Source organism: Sciurus vulgaris, assembly GCF_902686455.1.
Source record: "Sciurus vulgaris genome assembly, chromosome: 17".
Taxonomy (NCBI): domain Eukaryota; kingdom Metazoa; phylum Chordata; class Mammalia; order Rodentia; family Sciuridae; genus Sciurus; species Sciurus vulgaris.
The window spans coordinates 74,734,399-74,759,489 of NC_136478.1; the positions used below are offsets into that span (position 1 = coordinate 74,734,399).

Below are 25,091 nucleotides of genomic sequence, written 5' to 3' on the forward strand. Positions count from 1 at the left end.
GGACAGAAAGTTCATTTTACTCATAAATGCAGCAAGTGGTCCTTTGTGCTGTTCACTGAACATGTTTTCAAGATTCATCGAGAGTGTGGCGTGGGTGCATCACTCCTTCGTCCTTCTTTTTGGCTGTGCAGCTGCATCATTTTGTTTATTTGTTTAACGGTTGATGGGCAGGGAGGCGGCATCCACTTCTTGGCTTCTGGAATAGTGCTGCCCTGAACATCTGCACACAAGTTTTTTTGAACTGTTTTCTGTAGGGTGTCTTCTGGTCCAGTGGGTGAGGGAAAGGGTTTCTGTCGGAGGGATGAGCCAGCTGTAGATCAACCACTGAGAAACTCATTTAATAGAATAGCCACAGGAGACAATGCCCTTTTTTAAATCAAAGGGGGCGAGACGGACTGAGCCATGACAGATCTGGCTCTACCCAAGATGGGGAGCCCACCTTCCCTGTTTATAGTCCTGCAGGTGAAGGGGCCCAGGAGGAGCTGCTTCTGGAGGACAGGATGGGTGGAGCTGGGGAGCCACTCGCTCCAGGTCATCCCAGCAGGACCAGCACATTCCCGGGGGTGAGCCACTCTGCACAGAAGGCGCACACCCCCGGCGATCTGAAACAGTCTCATCTCGCAACTGCCAGTTCCTGGAGGTCAGACTTCCGAGTCCCACGGCTCAGCCGAGCCTGATTCTGCTCCTCGTGGACGGCTTGCCAGTTTTTCACCCTCAAGTATATGCTAAGGAGTGGATGGGGGCTCACAGGTGTGTCTCACCTTTGGAGGAAATGCCACGCTGTTCGCCACAGTACCGTGTGAGGGTTCTCATTCCTCCACGTCCTCTCCAGCACTTTGTTTTTTTGTTTTGTTTTTATGGTGCTGGGCACCAAACCCTAGGCCTCAGGTGCGTGAGCAGCATTCTACCATGGAGCTGCACCTCCACCTGCTCATCAGACACCCGCATCTCTCCTTTGTATCATTGCCGTCCTGGTGGGTTTACAAAGGTACTATCTCACACCTGAGAATGTCAGGTCCACTTTCAGGAGGAACCAGCCCTTGATGGTGGATGCTCTGGGGCCCACAGAGGCCTGTCATCTTAGGTCCTCCTGAGGTGCACTATGTGCCCTCTGAGGAGCTCCCACTGTTTGCCCCTAGTGCCCAGTGGGCACGAGTCTCCCCCTCCACCATGTCACCTCACACATGGCAGAGCAGCCCAACTAAACTCTTGGGTCCAGCAAGGGGCAAAGTGGGGTTGGAAAATATTCACAGACACAGCTCTTGAAGACTAAGCTGGGATCAGGTGGAGCTCTGCCCTCTGACGGAGATGCAGCTCTACAGTCTCACCCGCAATCTCTATTCTTACAGGTCTCATTTCAGGTTAAAGACCATGCAACAGTGATTCTTCCTACTCAGCAATGTTACAGAGACCAGCACATCCCTGAAGCTTTTCCCAGTTGCAATCCACAGTTGCAGAGTGCACCGTGAGGAGCTGGAGCAGCTCTCAGGAAAGCATTGTTTAAAGTCACTGTAAGGCGGCAGGGACCTGGGAAGTGAGCTGCTGAAACACTGTGGCTGTCTAGCTTAAGAGTTCCTTCCTTCGTGGATCTGGGAGCCTGAGGTCAAGGTCAGAGCCCACAGGATCCTTACACAGCCTCCTCATGCAGGGCACTGCCACCGCAGCTGGGCATCCTGTGCCCTTGCACAGGAACACCCCCAGGAACCAGGCACGCCACACCATGAGGTCAGCAGAGACCCCCAGTCCCAGTCACTGCTGTCCCACCCTCTGTCACCACTCTCCACACTGCTTCTGACCCTCAGAGAGTCTAGGAAGGAGCCTCCAGTTTGGGGTGGTTTTCATTCTAAGGCCTGACCCAGGCTCAAGCCCAGGGTCAAAGGGCAGGGCCTGGTTCAAGGACAAATGCTGATTTATTCATCAATACTACCTATTGGCCAGTCATCTGGGGGTCTCAGGAAGAGAACCAAGCTGTTCACTGGCTTTGAATGAGGGTGCTGGAGATGGATTTTCCTTGAGCCCTCAGGCGATCAGATCCCAGAAAATGGAAAATAATGATGTTCACCTGGGAGGTCCAAACCCTCAACCCATCCTGCTTCCTACATGCAGGGTCTGTCATTCAGTCTTTCTTGCTTCCTATTATGACAGAGTATATAATTTCCACAAACTGGGTTTCTGAACACAACAAAATGTATTCTTTCACAGAAGTTAGTGGCTAAATATCCAACATCCTTATACCTGAGCTGAAATCAGAATTTTGGCAGGACTGGGCCTGATGGCACATGCCTGTAACCCCAGCAACTAAGGAGGCTGAGGCAGGAGGACAGCGAGCAACTTAGCAACTTAGCAAGACCTAACCAACTTAGGCCCTGTTTCAAAATAAATCAGAAGAGCTGGGAATGTGGCTCAGTGGCAAAGCACCCCTGGTTCAGTCCCCAGTGCCAAACCAAACAAACTGATAAAATGTCAGTGGGCCACACTTCCTCCAGACTCTCCAGGGATAATCCGCTTCTTGCCTCTACCACCTTGAAGTGCTGCTGCCACTGCTGGAGCGTGGCCACATCTCTCCGGGTTTGTCTCTGTCTTCATGTTGCTGTGTTCTGTGTGTCTTGGAATTCTCTCTGCTTCTCTCATAGGAGGGACATGTGACTTAATCCCACCTGGATAATCCAAAATACGTTCTCCCTCTTAGTGTCCTTGACCACTTTTAAAATGCCACATAAGGCAATTTTAGTAGGTTATCTCTTAAAACCAGTCCACCTGAACGTCAGGATGAACTTATTTGAAAATTAAGTGTTTACACTCCTCTCAAGAGGAGTCACTCTGAGTTTATGGTGGGCCCTAAATCCTTTAACTCGTATCTTTAGAAGAGATGGGGCTGTGTAGCAGTGATGGAGGGACAGGGTGAGACATCACCAGCAGCTCAGTGCCCATGGCCGCTGTGGCTGCCAGCACTGTGCTGCCCAGGCTGCCTAGTCCCCAGCTGCTGGTGCAGCTGCACATGGGCCTACTGAGCTTCAGCAGCCATTTCTACTGGACACAGTCCTGCTGCTCTTCAGACCCAGTTTAAGGGGGATGTGCAGGTGAATATCACACAATTCATCCTGCTGAATGCCCAGTAGTCTTGGCTCAATGTAGTTGCCTGTTAAGTCTTTTTTTTTTTTTTTTTTTTAATATTTTGTTTTACCTGTAGGTGGACACAATACCTTTATTTTATTTTTATGAGGTGCTGAGGATCAAACCCAGGGCCTCACAGATGCTAGGCGAGCGCTCTTCCTCTGAGCCACAATGCCAGCCCAGCCTGTTAAGTCTTGAGTGGCTTTCTGATACAGCAAGTAAGTATTCAGAATACAATGGGGCACAATTATTTTTAGCTGATTTGTTTGTACAGGTCAGGTGGTTTTTGCTATGGGTGCAACATTGAATGCTTTTTGGCTGATGGACTTGAAGGTGTATGTGGGGTTGGCAGGGAGTTGGTAGCATGTGCTGAAAGAGTGAACCTGCCGAGTGCAGACAACTATGCCAGGTTCCCGAGACCACCTCAGGTAGACATCTCACCAGAGAAACTCTTGGAACTCAGAAGAGCAGATATTTGAGTTATGGTTTATGACAATGAAAGGATACTAATTAGAAAAGGTAAAAGGCACACAGGCCAGAGCCCAGGAGATATTCTCCCAGGAGCAGGTTCAGAACACACAGTACTGCCAACCAGAGCTCACCCAAGCCTTGGTGTCAAGGTACTTACTGGGGGTTGATCACACAGGTATGGAGTACCTGTGTGAATGGCCCTGACCAGTTTCCAGCCCCTCCAGAGGTCATGGAAATGCAGTATGGCCCAAGGTTCCCACCATAAGTCACATTACTGACAAACCAGCATAACCTGCCTGCAACATGAGATAAACAAAGACTGAGCTGGCAGATACCCCAAGAGCTCAGGGGCTGCCCCGAGGAGCCAGTCAAGGGTCAGACCTCTGGCATGTGCAGGTTCTAAGCACCTGCTAGTCGGCCGGCTGCACAATACCCCAACAGCTACAGCCTCAGGAGCCCAGTCAACATGCAGATTGAGAGAAGCCATTCACGGCGGCAAGACACAGCTCTGGTGATGTCTGCAAGGGCGACGCCAGAGGGTGTGCATGCAGGAGAGCCCAGAGCAGGCCGGGGAACAGCCGTCATCCTGGCTCCACGTGGCTTACTGGCTGGGCCGGCATGCAGGGCTCCGCTGCAGACCTGCCTCCCAGGATGGGAGTGGTTTCGCAGCAGCAAGTGGACAGCCTGGAGAAGGAATGGGGCAGCACCAGCCTCAGGGGACTGGTCTGCTTCCTGCCAGGAGTGGTCAAGGGTGAGAGCCAGCTAAATCCAGCTCTGCAGGAGGAGGCTGTGTTGGTGGCCGCGTGGCTGGGTCTGCGCAGACACAGTCTGCCTCCCACCACGCACACGGGAGCAGAGGGAGGGTTGTTATCTGCACATTTGGGGCCAGCACTTGGCAGATGAGATGGATCTTGGTTGGGAAAGCAAAGGATCTCTTGGGTTAGTTTGTATGTCACGTGTCCACCTGTGGCTAGAAAATGCAAAAGGCCATCTACACAAAATATTCAGGCAAATTCACAGAGATGGAAAGCAGATTAGTGAGTATTGGGGCCCCCAGGGGCTGGGGGGAGAGAAGAGAGAGACTGCTAATGGGAACAGAGTTTCTTTTTGAGGTGATGAAAACATTCTGAAATTAGTGGTGACGGCCGCATAATCTTGTGAATATATTAAAACAGTTAATTATAAACTGTAAAAAGGTGAACTTTAGCATGTAATCCCAGTGGCTCACAAGGCTGAGGTAGGAAGATTGTGAGTTCAAAGCCAGCCTAAGCAAGTTACCAAGGCCCTAAACAACTTAGCCAGACCCTGTCTCTAAATAAAATATTAAAAAGGACTGAGGATGTTGTGGCTCAGTGAGTAAGTGCCCTTTGGTACCAATCCCTGGTACCAAAAAAAAAAAAAAAAAAATGAACTTTAGAGCTAAGCACAGTGACACATGATACTCAAGAGGCCGAAGCAAGAGTATCCCAAGTTCAAGCCCAGCCTGAGCAGCTTAGCAAGACCCTGTCTCAAAATAAAAAGGGCTGGGGATGCAGCTAAGAGGTAGAGCACCCTGGGGTTCAATCCCCAACACCCCACACATACCAAAAAGGCAGGAGGGTGGCTAGAGGCAGCTCAATGGTAGAATGCTCCTGGTTCAACCTCTGGAACACACACACACTGAACTTTGTGGCATGTGAATTAGGACTCTAAAATTCTTAAAAATGCGAAAGAGAAACAGGGACAGAAGCAAAGGGAAGTGCAAAAGGACACAGGGAGAAAGGCGCCTCTGGTGCCCAAGAGCGTGGGAGGCACTGACAGCAAAGCCTGGCCACCAGGGCTATTCCCTGGTGCGGACTTGTGGTGCTTCAGGAGGCAAGCTGCAAGGAAGGCCTTGCCACTCCTGCCACAGCAGGCCGCTCCTCACCGTGGGGATGCGCTGGATGAAGGCCTTACACGCTGAGCAGGCACAGGCTTCTCACCTGCCGACCTGGTGCTCGCTGCGCTGTCAGTTCTGCAGAGCTTCGCAGGACGGTGCTTCTCTGGTGGGCGACGAGCACTCTATTGCGCATGCAGGTGTGCTGGTGCTGCTGAGCTACCCTGAAGGACTTGCCCGGCCAGCCACACCCCACCTTGCTCCCAGGACCCGCACCTCACACCCGTACCCCTCGTCCCACACCCACAGCCGCACCCATACCTCCCTCAGGCACCCAAGTCCCCCTTCCACCCTTCACCTCCAAGGGGCACCCATACTGCCAAAAGGCAACCACACCTCGAAGGGCAGCCACGCACTCTCACACACACATGGTCTCACAGGGCAGAGGTCTGCTCACCTACGCCCTCACACAGGCAGCTGTGCTCCCACACGCAGCCACACCCTCCCAGGCTCTCACGCTGCGCTCACGGGACCACCGTCCTCTCCACGCAGCCACACCCGCCAGGGCAGCCCGCACCCCTGCACACACTCACGCTCTCAAACAGGCAGTGGTCCCCTCAGCATCCACGCAGACACAGGGCAGCCAGGCCCCTCACGCTCGCCCCGCCCTCACAGGGCAGTCACGCCCCCACGGGGGTAGCCACACCTCACACGTATTTACATCCCCACAGGGCAGCCACGCCCACATGGGCAGCCACGCCCTCACACGCGTTTACATCCCCACAGGGCAGTCACGTCCACATGGGCAGCCACGCCCTCACACGTATTTACATCCCCACAGGGCAGCCACGCCCACATGGGCAGCCACGCCCTCACACGCGTTTACATCCCCACAGGGCAGTCACGTCCACATGGGCAGCCACGCCCTTACACGTATTTACATCCCCACAGGGCAGCCACGCCCACATGGGCAGCCACGCCCTCACACGCGTTTACATCCCCACAGGGCAGTCACGCCCACATGGGCAGCCACGCCCTTACACGTATTTACATCCCCACAGGGCAGCCACGCCCACATGGGCAGCCACGCCCTCACACGCGTTTACATCCCCACAGGGCAGTCACGCCCACATGGGCAGCCACACCTCACACGCATTTACATCCCCACAGGGCAGCCACGCCCACATGGGCAGCCACACCTCACACGTATTTACATCCCCACAGGGCAGCCACGCCCTCACATAGGCAGTCACGCCCTCACATGGGTAGCCACGCCCTCACACGCATTTACATCCCCACAGGGTAGCACGCCTCTCACACGCAGCCCTCCCCTCACGAGTGGCCACGCCCCCACACGCTTTACATCCCCACTGGCATGCCACTCAGAGCAGCCACACCCTCCTGCACGCACCGTCGCCCTGCTTACGCTCCGGGATCGAGCCCCATCTCCTCCTCCTCTGTCCTCACAGCGTCCCGGCTGAGGCGCCCTCGCTGTGGGCGCGGCGCGGGGCCTTCTGGGACTTGTGGTTCGGGACTTCGCGGGCGTGGGGCGCGCGGCATGCTGGGGCCTTGGTCCGTGCCGCTCCGCGGAAGCGTCGGTCCCGAGGACCAGGCTGCGCTCCTCGCGCCGAGCGAGCGGCCAGGCTCCGAGTGCGAGACCCGAGACGGCCTGGCGGGCGCGTGGGGACCGGGCTCCGTCGCGTAGGCGCCGGCGGAGTGCGGACCGCGGGTGCGTGCCGGGAGCCCCCGGGGTCGCTGCACCTGGCGTGCGCGGCCCGGTGCGAGGCGGCTGCCGGCGCGAACCGGGAGCGCGGAGAGCGAGTCCCGCTCGCCGACGCGGAGGGCCCCTGACGGCGGGGGCTCCCGGGACCGGAGGGCCGGTGTTCGCGTGCGGCGTCCGTTGGCCGCAGGAGCCCGGCGGAGAGGCCCCGAGCTGCAGCTGCGCGTGCCTGGCGGGGCAGCGAGGTCAGCTGCGCCTGGGCGTACCTGGGCGTACCCGGGCGTCCCCGGGCGTACCCGGGCGTACCCGGGCGTACCCGGGCGTACCCGGGCGTACCAGGGCGTCCCCGGGCGTCCCCGGGCGTACCCGGGCGTCCCCGGGCGTACCCGGGCGTACCTGGGCTGCCACCGGCAGCCCGCACGAGGGCCCGTGCGTGCGCGCAGCCTTGCGGTGGAGGTTCGGCAGGGGCTCCAAGTCGGGTGGGCCGGGGTCGGCGCCGTGCTGCCCGCAGCTTGAGGCTGGGCGGCCAGGGGCACCCGCCGCGCGTGTGCGTGCAGCCCGGGCGGGCTTGCTGCGGAAGGGCTGTGAGGTCAGCTAGCAGACCTGCGTGCGTGCTGCCCCAGGCCCGGCCGGCTTCGTGGCCGCCCTCCCGCCAGGCACAGCTGGCTGAGTGCAAGCAAGGCCTCGGAAGCGAAAGAACTCCCGTCCTTAGCTGCGTGTCCAGCCGTCGGTGGGGACCTTCTTCACGTCAGTCAGCAGGGCCGACCCAAGGAGTCTGAGGAAGGTCCCCAGTCCTGTGGCGCAGACTCGCCAGGAATTACCCAGAGCAAGTGTGCGGTGCGGGACTAGGGAGACCCGGAGCACTGGGAGCGGCAGCCCGCTCTCCTACTCGGCCTGTGGGGACGGTGCCCACCTGGCAGCCAAGGCGGGGCTTGGCTGACCAGAGGAATTAGCTGCAGCGAGAAATTTCAGGATGACGGAAGAGCAGGCACAAAGGCCAGCGGACGAGAGTAACAGCAAGAGCAGGCCAGTCAGAGGCCCAGGTGAACTAAGGGGTTAGAACACAGCTTGGTCACAGAGGGTTTCAGGATTGGGATCGCGTCTTCCTAGCATTCCCTTCTTCTGTGCCCAAGGCCGAGGATCCTTCTTAGGCTTCCTGTGTCTCTGTCCAGGGTGGCTTCCCTGAGCAGGGACTGTTCCAAGCAGAATGACTGGATTGACAAGGGAAAGAGAAGGAGTTATCAACGCTTATACCAGAGGTGTCGTGGACCAGAGGAAAAGGCAGGTCCTTCAAGGAGGAGGAGCATATGCCCAAAGCTATCTCCAAAGAGGTTACATTCCACTTGAGTCCCCGCCCCCAGGATAAAAGAAAAGAGATTCACTGTGAAGAGTACGGAATGTAAAGAAAAATAATATAAATATAAAATAATGGGACTGAGGTTGTGGCTCAGAGATGGAGTGCTTGCCTAGCATGTGTGAGGCACTGGGTTCAATTCTCAGCACTGCATATAAGTAAATAAAATGACGGTCCATTGGCAACTAAAAGTATATATAGGAAAAAATTTTCACAGTAGCAATTTTCATATTAACCCAAAAGTAAATACAACCAATGGCCATCAATCAGTGAAATGACAAATAAAATGTAGCTTATCTGTACAATGGAATATTATTTGGTTATGAAAAGAAATGAGGTTCTGATATATGCTAAAGTATAGATGAACCTAAAAAACTATATTCTGTGAAAGAAGCCAGACACAAAAGGTCATATATGATCCTGTTTATATGAAATGTCAAGCAAATCAACCAAGACAGAAAGTACATTAGTGGCTGCCAGGGGCCGGCAGGAAAGGAAATGAGCAGTGACTGGTGACAGGTCTGGGTTTCTTCAGAATGATGGGAGTTTTCTGGAATCAGATTTGGTGGTGAGTGTGAAACTCTGTGATGCAGTGACACCTGTGATCCCAGTGACTTGGGAGGCTGAGGCAGGAGGATGGCAAGCTAAAGACAGACCTGAGCAACCTAGACCCTGCCTCTCAAGATAGAAAATGAAAAGACTGGGGTGCGGCTCAGTGGTAGAGCACGTGGGTTCAGTCCCCAGTGATGCAAGATAAGTAAAAGCCACTGAACGTGATGTGTATAAAGGGGGGCACACTGCGGATCCGACTCAGGAGCACTGGGGCACTCTGGCAATGAACTGCATCCCCAGCCACTTTTATTTTGAAACAGGGTTCCTCAGAGTTGCCCAGACTGGCCTCCAACTTGGAATCTTCTTGCCTTAGCCTCCTGAGTCACTGGAATTACAGATGTAAGCCACTGCGCCCAGCTTCATTCAATATGAATGAATAAATATATGAAAAAATATATATTTATGCATATACATATGCATGTTAAAGAAGAAATTGGAGGGAAATTTTATAGCCCTATAACACAGACCACCTGAAACAGCTACTTCATACTTTCCAATATTGTCTTTTTTTTCCTAGCAAAAACTCATCTGAGCTGTCTATATAAATCCTTACCTGATGCTTAAACACTATAGCATAACTATTTTCTTTCTGTCCCCCCGCCCCTCGTGCTGGGGAATCAAACCCAGGGCCTTGTATGTGCTAGGAAGGACTCCACTACCAAACTGCATCCACAGTACAGAAGCTCATGGATTCTTAATGGCATGAGAAAATGCTTATGTTGGGCTGGGAATGCAGCCCAGTGGTAGAACACTTGCCTAGCGTGTGGGACCCCGGGTTCCAATCCCCAACACCAGAAAAATAAAAACAAAAATGGAAATTCACAAGCTTATTTTAAACCACTACAAAACATGTATTCATTTACTTACTTGTGTCTGCATCTCAGGCACTTTACTTTTTTTTTTTTTTTTTTTTTTTTGGGGTACTGTGGATTGAACCCAGGGCGCTTTACCACTGAGCCACATCCCTAGCCCTTCTTAGTTTTTATTTTGAAACAGGCCCTCACTAAGTTGCCAACACTGTTCTCAAACTTGTGGTCCTCTTGTCTCAGCCTCCTGAAATGTTGAGATTACCAGCCTTCACTTTCCTTTTTGAAGTTCATTACAAATAACATTTGACATTTAGTTTTTACTCATTTTCTGAAGATTCCAGAAAACTGCCCCTCCCTTGGGGTCACGTGGGAATGTGTGTGATTGTGTGTGTGTGTGTATGTATGTGTGCGCGCGCGCGTGCGCTAGATGGTGAGGGAAGGTAGCCTGCTGGTTTTCTGGGATGGGAGGGGGTTGCTGAAGTCCTTTACGTGAAGAATAGGCCTCCAAAGGAAGTGCTGTCCCTCTGCGAATGTCAGCAGCCATCCCATCCGTCCACACACGGGGCTGGATTCTGAGAAGTAGGGTCGACATGGAGGCAGAGGGCATGGCCAGCAGCAGAGCGGTGGCTTCTCACTGGCTTCCACCCCTTCCCAGCTCACAGGTTCTGGAGTCCGGAGGGCTGTGAGGGCCGTCCACGTGGAGGAAGGACAGCAGATGAAAAGCTGTGCTCTGACCCAGCTTTACCCTCTGGCCACGTGACCCTGGGGACCCAGCCTCCCCAGCTTTTCACAGGTGGGCAGCACTGCTGGCCCAGATGGCACAGGGCTTGGCTGCACCAACAGGTGTAAGTCTGGCACCCGCCTGTCTCCCTGACTGGAGTCTGTGCTCCTGTATGTCCGTCACACGCTACCCACATCTGTCACGGTGGGTGTCTCGTCTGTGTCTCTTCCTGGGAAGGCACTGAGCCCAAGACCCATGTCTTCCTCACCTTGGCCTCCTTAACACAGAACTGGGTACAGAGCAGTCACTTCAATGGGGACATGTCGACAAAACGTATTGGCGTATATGCTGGGCGCTGCTGTGGCACCAGGGAAAAGGCAGTGAGCCTCCAACCCCTTCCTCCCGCTCAGCCTCCTGGTCGCTGGGGCCCCAGTGTGCAGCCCCACACCCAGAGGATTCTGCCTTTCTCTCTGGAGTGTTCTAGACAGGTGGTTCACAGCTGTGCTCTCCTGTTCTGTCACTTCCGTTTTTTGGTGGGCGATGGGCTAGGCGTTGAATCTACTGTCTCATGCATGCTACTGCTCTACAGTGCTGAGCTGCAGCACTAATCTTTTTATTTTTTGAGACTGTAGCTAAATTGCCCAGGCTGACCTTGAACTTGGAATCCTGCCTCAGCCTCCCCAGGTAGCTGGGATCACAGGTGAGCACCACTGTGCCCAGCTGCGTTTTCGCATTCTCGTTCATATCCATTGGATCACAGAGGTTTTTAATCTGATAAATTCCAGTTTTGTCTTTTGTCACATATTTTTGGTATCACATCTAAGAAGGTTTTTACTATATTTAAGTAAATGTTCCCTTGGAACATTAACAAAAATTAACCATATACTGAGTCACAAACCAAGTATCAGCAAATCAAAGGCTTGAAATCCATCATAGCATATTTTCTGACCACAACAGATTTAATGTAGAAATCAGTAATAAAAAGACAACTAGAAAACCCCCAGTTGTAGCCAGTGATGCACACACCTATAATCCTAGCTACTTAGGAGGCTGAGGAAAGAGGATCACAAGTTCAAGGCCAGCCTCAGCAACTTAGCCAACTTAGGAGAGCCTGTCTCAAAATAAAATAGGGCTTGCGATGTAGCTCATTGGTAGAGCACCCCTGGGTTCAGTCCCTGTATTGGGGGGAAGAATTATTTAGAAAAAAGCAGCAGAGTTTTAAATGATCCATGGGTCAGGAGGAAGCCATGACACATATCAGATAACTGATATGGAGCTAGAACGTATTAAGCTTGTGGTGCACAACTCCACCTGTATGAAGGGAAAGGTGTGGCCTTGGATCCGCACATAGGAAGGGGGGCTGCAGCAGGCATGGTGTGCACCTGTGATCCCAGCCACATGGGAGGCTGAGGCCAGCCCAGCCTGGGAGCATGGTGAGACCATCTCAACATGAAATATTTGAAGAGTAGGGCTGGGGACCTTGCTTAGCATGCGGTGGTTCCCAGCACCACCAAAACCAAGAGGAAAGGTGTTACTCTCAGACACTACAAAACCAGTGATAAAGAAGGGGAGGGCTGGGGCTGGGGATACAGCTCAGTGGGTAGACTGCTTTCCTTGCAAGCACAAGGCCCTGGGTTCAATCCCCAGCACTGTAAAAAAAATAAAATAAAAAGAGGGGCAACCAGGAGCTGCCGAGGGGGGCGGTGGGAGAGGAGGCTGGGGTCTGCCTGTGGGTGGGTGTGGGAGAGGAGGCCAGGGTCTGCCTGTGGGTGGGCGTGTGGGCGGGGAGGCCGGGGCCTGCTTGTCCGCAGCTCATCTCACCAGCCCTGCCTCCCGGGGCCTGTTTTCACATGGTGAAGTAGGAAGGAAGCTCCTGCTGCCTGCAGTCATTTTCAGGGCAGCCTGAGAACAGGTCAGCACTGCATGGCTGCCACCTGGTGCTAATGACCGTGTGTCTGTGGGAGTGGGTGGCCTCTCACAGGCCACCTCTGCCCTTCTCTGCAGGCACCAGGCAGCGCCCGGGTCCAGGTGGTGAAGCCTGACGTCCTAGACCCAGTTCTAAGGCTCCCACCCTCTCGTCTCACCGAGGGCTGCTGCCCGATGGCTATCCCCAAGTGTCCCCTGAGTCCTGTGCGCCAGGGACAGGGCGGCCCCCTCCAGGTGAAGGTGGAGGAGGAAGAGGCTGATCTCGGCCAGGGCCGGTCTGCACAGTTGGAGGCTGCCCGCCTGGGCTTCAGGCACTTCCGCTGTGAGGAGGCAGCGGCCCCGCGAGGCCCTGCCCGGCTGTGGGAGCTGTGTCGCCAGTGGCTGCGCCCCAGGCCTGCTCCCAGGAGCAGATGCTGGAGCTGCTGGGGCTGGAGCAGTTCCTGGGCACGCTGTCCCCCGAGGCCCAGGGCCCCACCAGCGGGGAGGAGGCTGCAGTGCTGGTGGAGGGTCTGACTCAGGAGCTGGACAAGAGAGGAAAGGGGTGCCCGCAGGCTGGAACGCGGGAGCCTGGGCTCTGGCTGCCCGCCCACCCGTCTCCTGTTTGAGCGCAGCCAGGCCCTCCCACACTGCCCTCTGGGCAGTGACCAAGATCCAGGCTCAAACTGGCAGGGCAGAGAAGGCTCAGGGGTGGCCGTGTCCAGGAGGCAGACGCCTTGCCAGCCTGGGGACCCTGGCCCACCGCCTCCCGTTTCTCTGGTCCTCCTCCCTCCCTCCCTCTCACACTTCCTCTCACTGTTTCTCCCTTGAGTTTTCTATGTTAACTTCATTCTCCAGTCAGGCTCTCTCCCAGGGGACCAGGGTGGCCAGCAGCCCAGTCTCACCCTGGGAAACCACAGGGAAGAACAGGGAACAGTCCCTGGTCTGAGCCCCACTGACCTGGTCAGAGTATTCCTCTCTGACCAGTCCAACCCCAGGGAATAGCCGTGGCACAGGGCAGCCCCAGGAGGAAACCCAGGCTGCGGTGAGACAACCCAATGGGTGCCTGGAGAGAGAGGGAGGTGGGGGAGGATCGCCAGGGCGCCCGGACGCCTCCCTCCACCCACCACGAACTGAACTCATGTTGGGGTGGACCCTGCTGCCCAGGGAGTCTGGTTGGCACAGAGGACACACAGCCATGGACAGTCCTGAGCAGGGAGTGAAGGTTCCTGCCAGCAGGGTGGGTCTGGCCTGGGAGGTGGTGGGGTGTGCCCCAGCGGCCAAAAGGTGGACTTTGGGCACAGATGGCTGCCCTGCCACTGCCCTTGGGACTCCTGCCCATTTTACTCATGGGTAAAAGATGGACTGATTGAAATGCCCGCGGTGGTGACGTGGGGAGAGAAAGGAAGCAGGTGGGCTAGGACCTGCCAAAACGAGGGCCACCCCTGGGACCAGGACTTGCTGGGAGGGGCTGGGAGGGTCCCTCCCACGACCCTGTCAGCCATGACCTTAAAGGTGTCTCAGGGACCCAGAGGAGAGCGGTAACAGCTCCATTCACGGGGTGGAAAGGCACAGAGGAAAGACGTGGTGCTGCGAGGAGACACAGCTGCAGCCAGGCAGAGAAAAGGGGGTGGAGGGCCTGGCCGGTGTGCAGGTGAGCGCTGGGAGAAGAAGCCTCAGCAGTGTGGAGGTGGGCTCTGGGAGGAGCAGCCTGGGCAGTGTGCAGGTGGCCTCTGGGAGGAGCAGCTTGGGCAGTGTCCAGGTGGGCTCTGGGAAGAGCAGCTTGGGCAGTGTCCAGGTGGGCTCTGGGAGGAGCAGCTTGGGCAGTGTCCAGGTGGGCTCTGGGAGGAGCAGCTTGGGCAGTGTCCAGGTGGGCTCTGGGAGGAGCAGCTTGGGCAGTGTCCAGGTGGGCTCTGGGAGGAGCAGCTTGGGCAGTGTCCAGGTGGTCTCTGTTGAGCATCCTGGTCAGTGTGGAGGTGCAGTGTGGAAGGAGCAGCCTGGGCAGTGTGCAGTGGGGCTCTCTGTTGAGCGTCCTGGGCAGTGTGGAGGTGAACTGTGGAAGGAGGGTCCTGGGCAGTGTGGAGGTGGGCCCTGGGAGGAGCAGCCTGGGCAGTGTGGAGGTGGGCCCTGGGAGGAGCAGCCTGGGCAGTGTGCAGTGGGGCTATCTGTTGAGCATCCTGGTCGGTGTGGAGGTGGGCCCTGGGAGGAGCAGCCTAGGAAGGCTGAGGTCCTGGCAGTGGTAGGGAGGAGCTGGCACAAGGCTCTCACCTGTGGTCTTGTAACAGGCGCTCCAGGCCTCCCAGCTTTCCCCCAGTCCCACTTGCGGTGGGACCACTGCAGTTCCTGCCTCTCAATCAGAACCCGGCAGTGAAGGTCACACAGCTTGTGCACCCTGCACAGACAAGAGCCCGATAGCCCCAGCAGCACTTGAGCCACTGAGACGCACCCCACCTTGCAGATGGGGAGGCTGAATCCAGAGGAGACAGGCTTGAGCCTGATTTCTGGCCACAAGCTTGGCTGGACTGGAGCAGTGGCTACTGTGCCCTCTCCTGCCTCCCCTGGGACGATGCTGGGACCTGGCCAGAGGAAGCCCCCCACACCCTGCACCCCATGAAGGGCAGGTCTGTGCAGGACACCTTTCCCACACGTCCTGCCTTCCAGCTGCCCCCAGCCTGGCTCTTCCTTCACAGTGCCCTGAGAAGGGTGGGATTTGGGCCTCCCAGGAGCGGAGAGTCCAGGTGGGCACCTCACCCACTCACTCCCAGCAGCAGGCGTCCCCGGGCTTCTGGGGGACTCACGGTCTCGGGCATGCAGATGATCCCCCATCCAGCCAGTGCTCATGTGCACCCACGACTCCCAGGACACAGCAGGTGCTCCGTGAGGGTTGGAGCCCTTCCTCACAGGGCTGGGGTCCTGCCTGGGAGCAGGCGTGGAGGCCCTGATGAACACAGACCCCTCCTCTCTCTTGCAGGTGGTTTTGTTTTGTTTTGTTTTGTACTGAGAATTTAACCCAGAGGTACTTCACCACTGAGCTACATCCCCCAGGACAGGGTTTCAATATGTTGCTAAGACTGACCTGGAACTTGTGATCCTCCTGCCTCAGCCTCTGGGGTTACTGGGACAGCACCTGTGCCACCATGCCTGGCCTCTTGCTTCTTTCAGATTGGTTCCACCCGAGGTTTTTCTTCTGACACTTACGCTAAAGTCAGGGGCTTGAAGGATGGAGCATTTGGTAGGGGAGGAAAAGTCAGAACGCGTCATGCAGGTTGGCTGGTGCCACGCCCTGTGGTCGTCTGGGTGCCGAGTGCGACACTTCCTCTGGAAGTGGGGCAGAGGGCGTGCTGTGCTGGGATGGTAACACTGTGCTTGGGTTGTTCAGGACGGCAGCTCGGAGCTGAGCCCACGGGCAGGTGGCACTCAGCGCAGCCTGGAAGAGCCGGGCCGGCAGACAGAGCCAGCGGAGCCTCCACCTCCGTGGGCAGCTCAGAGAGGCCAGCAGGACTCTCAGGGGATATCTGGACAGAGTCTGGCACCCAAGAGCCCCATGGGGACGTCCTTGCAGGCCAGCCTGGCCGTGAGCCTGGTGCCTGGGGAGGCAGTTCCAGGAGACTAGGACTCACCTCCCAAAAGAAGGTTCCCTTGGAGAAGCAGGGCCCGGGGGGCGGGTGGCCGGACGCCGCCTCCACGCACCTGCTCAGGGGAGAGGCCAGGCCGTGGTGAGCGCAGGGCAGGGTTCCAAGTGCATCTGAAGGGCCCTTCCCGGAAGACGCCCTACGCCTGCAGAGAGTGCAGCAAGGCCTTCAGCCGCCCCACCCACCTCGCCCAGCACCAGCGGGTGCACATGGGCGAGCGGCCCTACGCGTGTGCCCAGTGCAGCAAGGCCTTCAGCCAGAGCACCCACCTGACGCAGCACCGCGCACCCACGCTGGGGAGAAGCCCTACCGGTGCAAGCTCTGCCCCAGGGCCTTCGCGCAGAGCTCCTCCCTCGCCAAGCACCAGCGCGTCCACAGGGCGAGCGGCCCTACAAGTGCAGCGACTTCGGCAAGGCCATCAGCCGCAGCTCAGCCCTCGCGGTGCACCTGAGGGCTCACGTCACCGTCCTGCCGGGACTAGAGTAGCCTCGGGTCGTGACCGAGCCTTCCTCAGATGGGCCTCCAGAAGTCCCGAGCAGGAACTGGCGGGTGAAGACAAGCCCCCAGGTGCTGAGGGCAGACCGGGGCCCAGAGCAGGGTGAACAGAGTGATTCTGCCAGCTGGGGAAGCTTCCAGAAGGATCCTGCTTCCCTTGAGACCAGTCCCGGAGAGAAGACAGCTGTGCTGTGGGTTTGGACTGGTTCTGGGCTGGGCAGTGAGGCAGGTGTCGCCAGGGCTCAGGGTCACCGCCTGCTCTGGGCAGGGAGACCTGCCGGTGCACTGCGGCTGCAGCTGCAGCTACAGTCCTCGCTGGCTCCTGTCAGCCCAGTCCAGAGGGACGCCTGTGAGGGCCCTGTGCCTTCGCACCTCCCAGCCTCCACACCTCCCAGCCTCTGCCTCTGGCATGCCTGACTCCGAGCCTGGCTTGGAGGTCCTCGCCTTGTGTCCTGTTCGACCCCTGCCTGCTCTCTGTCCCTCCCGCAGTCTCCCGCAGCCTCACCACTGTTTGCTGTACCCAAGGCTGACAACCGATCCACCCTCCCACCGCGCACCCGGCCTCTTTGCCTCCCACCTGGATGACAGCAGCGTCCCCTGCTGCTCCCTCCAGGGCCTGCTTCCCGTGCCGGATCCAATTGTGTCACTCCGGGCACAGCAGACCTTCCTGCACGGTCACAAGGCCCCTCAGCCTCTGTCCTCAGGTGTCACGCAGGGGCTGTCATCTGTGCAGTGCTGTGAAGTGGCTCCAGGTGCTGCCTGTGGGCCAAGAGGCCCCTGGCCCCCTGGGCTCCTGGGCTTCTAAAGAACTCGCATTTCTCCCGCCTCTGTGCCTTTGTGGCCTGTAGCCAGAGCCTCCCTCTCCTCTGGGAGGTCCCTCGTGTTCCCGCCTCCTCAAGCAGACTCCCTCTCACCTCCTGCCTCGACCCGCACCACTGCAGAGCCTGGGTCTGCAGGGCCCTGGGGGCTCAGTGTCTCAGTGCACATGATGCAACAGGCCCTGAGCCAGCGTGGCTGGCGCCTTCCCTGGCAGCCACACACTCCACCTTGTCCTGATTCACAGTGGCACACACAGGCGCCCAGCAAGCCCGGCATGCAGTGTGTCTGCGTGGCGCCTTCCCTGCTGCGGCCGAGCCCTGCTGCCACCCTTCCCCAGCGTGCTCTCTGGCCTCCTGTCGCGACTCTGCAGCCCTGCCCCTCTTCCAGGGGCCATGTGTGTGACAAGTTCAGGTTCTGTTCCCGGCCACCAGGGTGTGTTCGTGCCTCTGCTCTGATGACCCCGACCCGTGTGAGTCACGTGACCTGGCCTCTCACCATCAGCATCAGCGTCACCCTCACGTGTTCCCTCTGGCACGAGCGCACAGGAGAGGTGCAGAGCAGGAAGGTGCGGCCCAGGGAGAGGGGCCGCGTGGGGCCTCTGGAGCCTGGCCCAGGCGCAGCTGGCCACACAGTGTGGCAGAGAGCTGAGGACGGAGCTGCAGCAAATGGCCTCCAGGCTGCAGGGAACAGGACTGGCATGCGCCTGACATGGGCTGCAGAGCGCTGCCCTAGGGAGACTTCCTGGACCTCGGGGCTCCTTGGTAAAGCAGGGACAGCACCGACCCCGCTGCTGGCTCTGTGGTACCCAGCTCCACTGCTCTGCCCGCCGTGTGCCTGGCTCCAGGCATCTCTGCCATTTTATCCTGACTGTCCCGTGGTCAGGCAGCGGAAGGAGGACTCTGATGAGGGACGCCTGCGGTCGGTCCGCCAAGTGATCTGTATACAGTATCTCATTTAATCCTCACACTGCACAGAGTGCAGGATGGGCATCCCCGTGGTGCCGGAGGCTGGAGGGTGTGACAGGACTTCAGAACACCCAGATGCTTCAGCAGATACGGCTTCCTAGCCTCGTGGATATACTGAAGCCACTGAATTGTGTGCTTTGGAAAGGTGAACTTTAGAGCTGGCTGCAAAGGTGCACACCCAAAATCCCAGCTGCACAGGAGGCTGAGGCAGGAGGATTGCAGGTTCCAGGCCGGCCTCAGCAACCTGGACCCTATCTCAAAAAAGTGCTGGGGGTGCAGCTCGGTGGTAGAGGACTCCTGGGCTCAATCCCCAGCACCACACGAGAGAAAACAGCGATGAACCTTAAGCCAGTCTGATGTTTTAAGAATGAGAAGGAACAGATTACAGGGTGCGCATCCCTAATCCGGAGACCTGAAATGCTCCAAAATCCAGACCTTTTTGACTGGCAACATGATGCCACAAATGGGAGCTTCCGCTCCTGACTTCATCCAGTAGACTGCAGCCAACAGGCAGGAGCACTGAGAATACCACGCAGAGTCACCTTCCGACTCTGACGACGGTGTGACGGGAGACACCGTCTCTCAGGTTATATGTCTAATTACATATGCAAATGTATATCTCATCATATATGCAGGTAGTCCAAGACCTGGGATTCAGAAAGACACCTGTTCCCATGCATTTTGGATAGTTGGTACCCAACCTGTACTAGCGTCAAGAACGAAGCAGGCTATAGCACTTCGGACCCCACAGATATTAAAAGCAACGAAGGAACACATCAGATACCTCCAAACACTTATATTGAACAACTTAGATGAAATGAACTGTTACCTTTAAAGTCAGAAACTACTAAAATCAACCAAAGAAGAAATATGAAGACAGAATGGTTCTATTAAATTAGATTTATAAAACATTCTGGAAAGTGAAACTCCAGGCCTGGACAAATTAAATCAAATAGAAGAAAGGGAATGATACAAGCAGAGACAGAAAACAGACAATAGAAAACAAAGTCAAAGTTCTTTGAAAAGATTTTAAGAATTGAACTAGGGGCAGTGGTGCATGCCTGTAATTCCAGCAGCAGGGGAGGCTGAGGCAGGAGGATCGCAAGTTCAAAACCAGCCTTGGCAACTTTTTGATACCCTGTCTCTAAGAAAAATAGGGTTTTTTGTTTGTTTATTTTTGGTTTTGTACCAGGGATTGAGTCAGGGGCACTCAGCCACATTCCCAGTCCTATTCTGTATTTTTATTTAGAGACAGGGTCTCACTGAGTGCTTAGCACCTGGCTGTTGCTGAGGCTGGCTTTCAACTGGAGATCCTCCTATCTTGGCCTCCTGAGTCACTGGAATTACAGGCTTGCTCCACTGCATCTGGCTGTAAAATAGTTTTAAAAGGGCTGGGGATGTGGCTTAGTGGTTAAGCACTCCTGAGTTCAATCTCCAGTACCAAAAAAAATTTTTTTTAATTGATAAGGAAAAAATAACAGAATGAATCAACTACCATTACCCTATGTAAATGTATGATTACACAAATGGAATGCCTTACTCCATGTACAGAGAAACAAGATGTCTCCATTTGTTTACAATAAAAATAATAATAAATAAAAATAAAAATGATAAACCCCCAGGTAGAGACAACTCACATTGCATGCAAGATGTAATGCCATTTACAGACATCACAGAACAATTTATCATTACTTAATGATGCTTACACACCTACTGTGTGCCAGGATCTCAAGGCTGGATGGGAGGGAGAGCAGAAGACAGAGGAATCCAGCCACTTCCACAGTTCTGATGGGGTTCCATGTGACCTGCCTGGCACCATCCAGCACCACCACCCGGGGGAGACCCAGACTTGGACGTCCCCTGAATATGGCCTCTAAACTTCCTGGCGTGGGAACGGCTGCTGTCAAGGCAGGGTTGAGGGGTCTGGAGACAAGCTACATGCCAGGTGGAACAGAGGTGCCGGGGGAGGCAGCTTGGTGGACCAGACAGAAGGAAGGGATCTTGGGAGGTGTGGGGGGTCAGTCGTCCACCCTCAGGATGCAACCCAGGGCCCTTCCACTTTCAGAACACAGAACTCAGTCCTGAAAGAACAGCTCCCCGAACTTGGTGACCAAAGACGCGCTTTACACACACTTGAGATTTATTAACTTCTGGGAGAAACGAGGGAGAGGCCACTAGCCTCCCAGGTTGCCTGGCCTCCGGCTGCAGCAGGAAGGACGCCAACCCATGCGGGTCCAGAGCGGGATCAGCCTCCTAGGCGGGACCAGAGAAGTGGGGTGAGGACGCGGCCCGGGCCCTCCGCCCTGGAGGCCGCAGGACTGGCGGCCAGCCGCGCCCCTCCGGCGCTGCGCGGACCTCACGCCCTGTGCTCACCGGCCACCCGGAGCTCCACCGGGTCGCTGCGCTCCGACAGGAGGGCGCCGGGCCCCCAGGAGCGGTAGCGGCAGCTGTAGTTGCCCGCGTGCTGGGGTCCCACGAACTCCAGCACCAGGTCGGCCGAGGCGCGCGACGTCCAGAGGGTGGCCGAGGCCTCCTCCTCGCCCTCGCGTAGCAACTCGAAGGTGACGTCGGGCACGTGTCCCTCACAGTGCAGGGTGGCGTCGCGGCCCGCGGCCACCGGCCCGCGCCACAGGGCTCGGAGCTGCGGCCGGGGAGGCGGCCCTGCGCGCAGGGGCGGCGGTGAGGCCACGGCCGCCCCGGACCCCGCTGGAGCGTCCTCTATGTCCGGGCGAGTCAGCTTCCCCACCCCCTACCCCGCGCCCCGGTCGTCGCGCTGTCTCGTCTGAACCTTGCCGCCGTGTCACCTCCGCCAGGACCACAGGACCCCAGGCCCGGCCTGCCCAGAGGTGTCGGGGGACCCCAGCGTGGTGGGAGGGAAGAAGCCATCCAGGAAATGCCGTTCCTCTGGGGGCCCGGGACGAGAGCGCGGGGCAGGCGGGCCCAGGGCCATCGACGTGACCGCGACAGACGTGCGTGTGGCACAGGGGACCAGAGGCGCGGGCTCCCAAGCAGGGCTTTGAATAGCATATCGGGCTGCGGCCCCCAAGCCCTGGTCAATAGCCCGAGGGAATCGGGCCAGACTGGAGGCGCTGCGGGGACCTGGGCGGAGAAAGGCGGAGCCACGCGCACGCCCTCCCCGCGCCGCGCTCACCGTCCACGCGCAGCTCCAGGCGCGCACTGGGTGCGGAGCCTGCAAAGGGCTGCACCGGGTCCACGTAGACGCAGCTGTAGTTGGCCGAGTCCGCGGCCGACACGTCCGGCAGCTCGAAGAGGGCCTCGGGCCCCGCGGGACTCAGGAGGCCGCTCAGGCGTCGCCCGCCCGAATCCTCCCGCTGCAGCGCGAAGCGCAGCCCAGCCCGAGGCGCACGGCACCGCAGCCGCACAAGCGAGCCCGGCGCGGGGCGCGAACCCTCCGGCTCCGCCTCCAGCACCGGTGCGGGCAGCGTCTCTGCGGAGGAGATGGCAGCTGACCTGGCCAAGGGCGGCTGGGCCTAGTGCGCGGCCCAGTCTTCGCCAGCTCCGGCCATAGACGTCCCGCCAACGCGCAGAGCTCTAAGCACCCAGCGCTGCCCGTTTAGAATGCTGCTTAGAATCGTTTGTCCCCGAGTATGGGCGGGAAGGAGGCGGCCCGGGGGCTCCGCGCCCGCCGCCCTCCCTGACCCGGGGACCGGTGGCCCGTGCCACACCTGCCGCCTGACCCAGTCATTCCAAGCGGGGCCTCGAGGTTGCTGCGCTCCTTGCAAGGCCGGTGGGTGGACCCGCACTCCGCAGGTGCCACCGATCCCACCCGTCCTCGGACTCCCGGCGCGCCACGCGTCCGCTCCCGCGCCCTGCGGGGCGCCTGGCTCACCGTCGCTCCACACCAGCTCCGAGGGCGCGCTGTCCGCGGACCAGGCGGCCTCCTCGCGGTGCAGCCGGTAGCGGCAGGTGTAGGGACCGCTGTCTCCCGGGGCCACCGCGTCCAGATGGAAGAAGACGCGGTCCGGGCTGGTACTGCTCCTGGGCACCAGCAGCTCCTCTCCGCGCTGCCGCAGCTGGAAGTCGACGCCGCTCAAAGGCGCCACGCAGACGAGGGTCGCGCGGGCGCCAGGGCGCAAGACTCTGGGATACTCTCCCCTAAAATACGGCGGCGGCGGCGTGGCTGCGAGGCACAGAGGTCGCTGGGGCGGCGCCAGGCTGCCTGGAGCCTGGGAAGCACCCCTTCCTTGCCACACCCGCCCAAGCAGGGTTTGTGTTGTGGGGTCAACACTCACTCATCTCCTCGATGCTCACAGTGGCGCTGGGCTCAGAGGGGTCACCTGCGGTGTGGGTCCGATAGCTGCAGCTGTATTTGCCAGCCTGGTGGACTTGGAAGGTAACTGCTTTGTCCTTCCCAGCCTCAGCCACCTTCAGAAACTCATCATCACCTTCCCGCCTCAGCAGGAACGTGACACCCCACAGCGCCCCCTGACACAACAGGGTCGTGTTCAGGCCGGGTGTGATCCAGGGCACCGGCTCCGCAGAGAGCCACGGTGGGGGCAAGGACTCTGTGGAAGAGGCAGGGTGGGTGAGTGGTTCTGCGGACTTGGACACAGGCAGCTCAGCTGCACCTGGACCCCATACTCCAGATAATGTGAGGGACACAGGTAGGTGGTGCAGGGCACGTCTAAGGCAGGGAAGAGCAAGCATGTAGGGAGGTGCTGTGGACCCTGAGCACTCTCTGGGGACTCAGTCATTTATTCTTCACAGCCCTCTGGGAGGGTACGACCATCCTCCCCACTTGACTGATGGGGAGGCAGGCTCGGAGGCCAGGTGACCTGGAGGGAGACTCCCCATCCGCCCCTGCCTCCTGGACCCCAGCCCCAGCCCTGCACACCTGTCCCAGTCACTTCCAGGAGGTTGCTCAGTTGGGTCCATCTGCCATTGCTCAGCCCTGAGCGGCAGCGGTAGAGGCCCTGGTTGTCCCTTGTCACTGCTCCCAGCAGGAACTGGTGCTCAATGGCGGGCATGTCCAGGTGCACCAGCACCTGGGTCACCCCGTCCCTGAGCAGCTGGAAGTCCCGGGTCTCCCGGCGGGCCTGGCACCGCAGCCTCACGTTGGCCCAGGGCTGCAGCAGCGAGTCCGGCTCTGCCCACAGACTGGGTTTGGTCTCATAGGCTGGGGCAGGGGGAGTGGGGTCAACTTGGTGCTGGGGGACAAGGGCTCCCCACGTCTGCGGCCCACCACCCAGGCCCAGCCCCGCACTCACCCACGGCTGCCTCGGCCGCTGGGTCCAGGGTGAGGCCTGTGGAGACAGCACCATGATGCTCCATTCACACGGCCCTGCCCCAAGGGGCCCCAGACCCCAACCCTTACCCCAGAGCAGCAGGAAGGCCACCAGCGCAGACATGGTCGTGCCCCCACACTCCACGGGTGCTGTGTAACAGCAGGTGGCCTGGGGCACTGACCTCGTCCCTTGTTTGTCCTTCCCAGAAGGCAGAGATGGAGGCTTTGGGGTTGGGGACAAGGGTGAACCTCCCAGGCAGCCACAGAAACTTGAGCAATAGTCCTGTCAATGGATAACCGATGACTGACATGTGCAGCACTGGGATCTTTCCTGGGCGGGAATGTCCTCTCCTGCTCCATCATGCCACACCACACAGTGACACCAAGGTGGGGGGCCCTGTGTTTGGGTTTTGAGTAACCTGGGCTGCCTGGAGGCCTAGGAGCTGCAGCTTCTGCATCAAGGGCCACTGTACCCAGGACACTCAGTTCAGACTTGGGTTTCCAGCCTCTGATGTTGCCACAGCTGTGGACACTGCCTGAGGTCCCCAGTGACTGTCCGACTGACCCATGGCCTCCAGCCAGCCCTCATCGTCCCTAGACGTCTGCTGAGCCTGGCCTTAGGTGGACAAGTGTAAAAGCTGACTCTGGAGGATCCTGATTGTAAGGGATCCCACGGAAACCATGCCAGACACGGGAAATCACATAAGGGAGTTTATTAAGCAAACAGTGTCTCCCTGCAGGGTGAGAGTAAAAATGAGAGGAAAAGAAAGGGAAAGAGAAAGGGCACGCGCTAGAGAGAGTGTGAAGCCAGGAGGATAGAGAAAGTGAGGAGGAGAGACAGAAGGATGAGAAAAGATGGCGGGGTAGCTACAGTGAAGCAATTGAATTCCGCCGGGCTAACGGGACCAATATCAGAGAAGGACACTCGCAAGCTGACTGATGAACCAATAGCTAGCTAGGATGTTCACAGACTGACAAGTGGTTGGGAGGCGGGGAAAATGGCTGCGCCAGAAAGGTCAGGGGGAGCAGCTTTGTACATTACATTCCCCCGTTTCTGTTTTTATAAGAAAATCTTTTGCTCTCCAGTTCTTTCCGAAGCCTTCTCTCTCCTTCCTGCCTAAGTGACTGGGGCTGGTTTTGCAGGTGAGATGTAAAAAGTCCATTCTCCTTCCAGACTTCCAAAGGCAGATGGTTTTCATGGACTTCATTTCCTCGATTTGACTGATCCCCTATTTCTACACTAACTGCCTGTCCCCAATTCTGACTTCACTTACCCCTCTAATTCTAGGAACTCCTTTGCTGTTGGGAAAGGGGGTCGATGACCAATCTGGCTTCTTCTAGCTGGAAGGGGGCAGCATGGGGCAAGCAGTTTGGAGT

General features: G+C 57.6%; 1 protein-coding gene across 1 annotated transcript; it reads right to left on the reverse strand.

Moving 5' to 3' along the window:
- Positions 1-20,591: 20,591 nt before the first annotated feature.
- Positions 20,592-23,917, reverse strand: A1BG (alpha-1-B glycoprotein). Its single transcript, XM_079117546.1, has 8 exons — positions 23,805-23,917; positions 23,698-23,733; positions 23,325-23,606; positions 22,723-22,995; positions 22,320-22,610; positions 21,621-21,917; positions 20,843-21,130; positions 20,592-20,722 (listed from the first exon to the last, which is right to left on the reverse strand). The coding sequence occupies exons 1-8, from the start codon at positions 23,836-23,838 to the stop codon at positions 20,715-20,717; spliced, it is 1,509 nt and encodes a 502-aa protein (XP_078973672.1). The 5' UTR covers positions 23,839-23,917; the 3' UTR covers positions 20,592-20,714.
- Between the last annotated feature and the right edge of the window lie 1,174 nt (positions 23,918-25,091).

Excerpts from the sequence above, each read along its gene's own strand:
- A1BG (XM_079117546.1), bottom strand. The coding sequence starts at position 23,838 with ATGTCTGCGCTGGTGGCCTTCCTGCTGCTCTGGG. Across the intron at positions 23,734-23,804 it reads GGCCTTCCTGCTGCTCTGGG|GCCTCACCCTGGACCCAGCG; the intron begins GTAAGGGTTGGG and ends CTGTCTCCACAG. Across the intron at positions 22,996-23,324 it reads CCTGGAAGTGACTGGGACAG|AGTCCTTGCCCCCACCGTGG; the intron begins GTGTGCAGGGCT and ends CCTCTTCCACAG.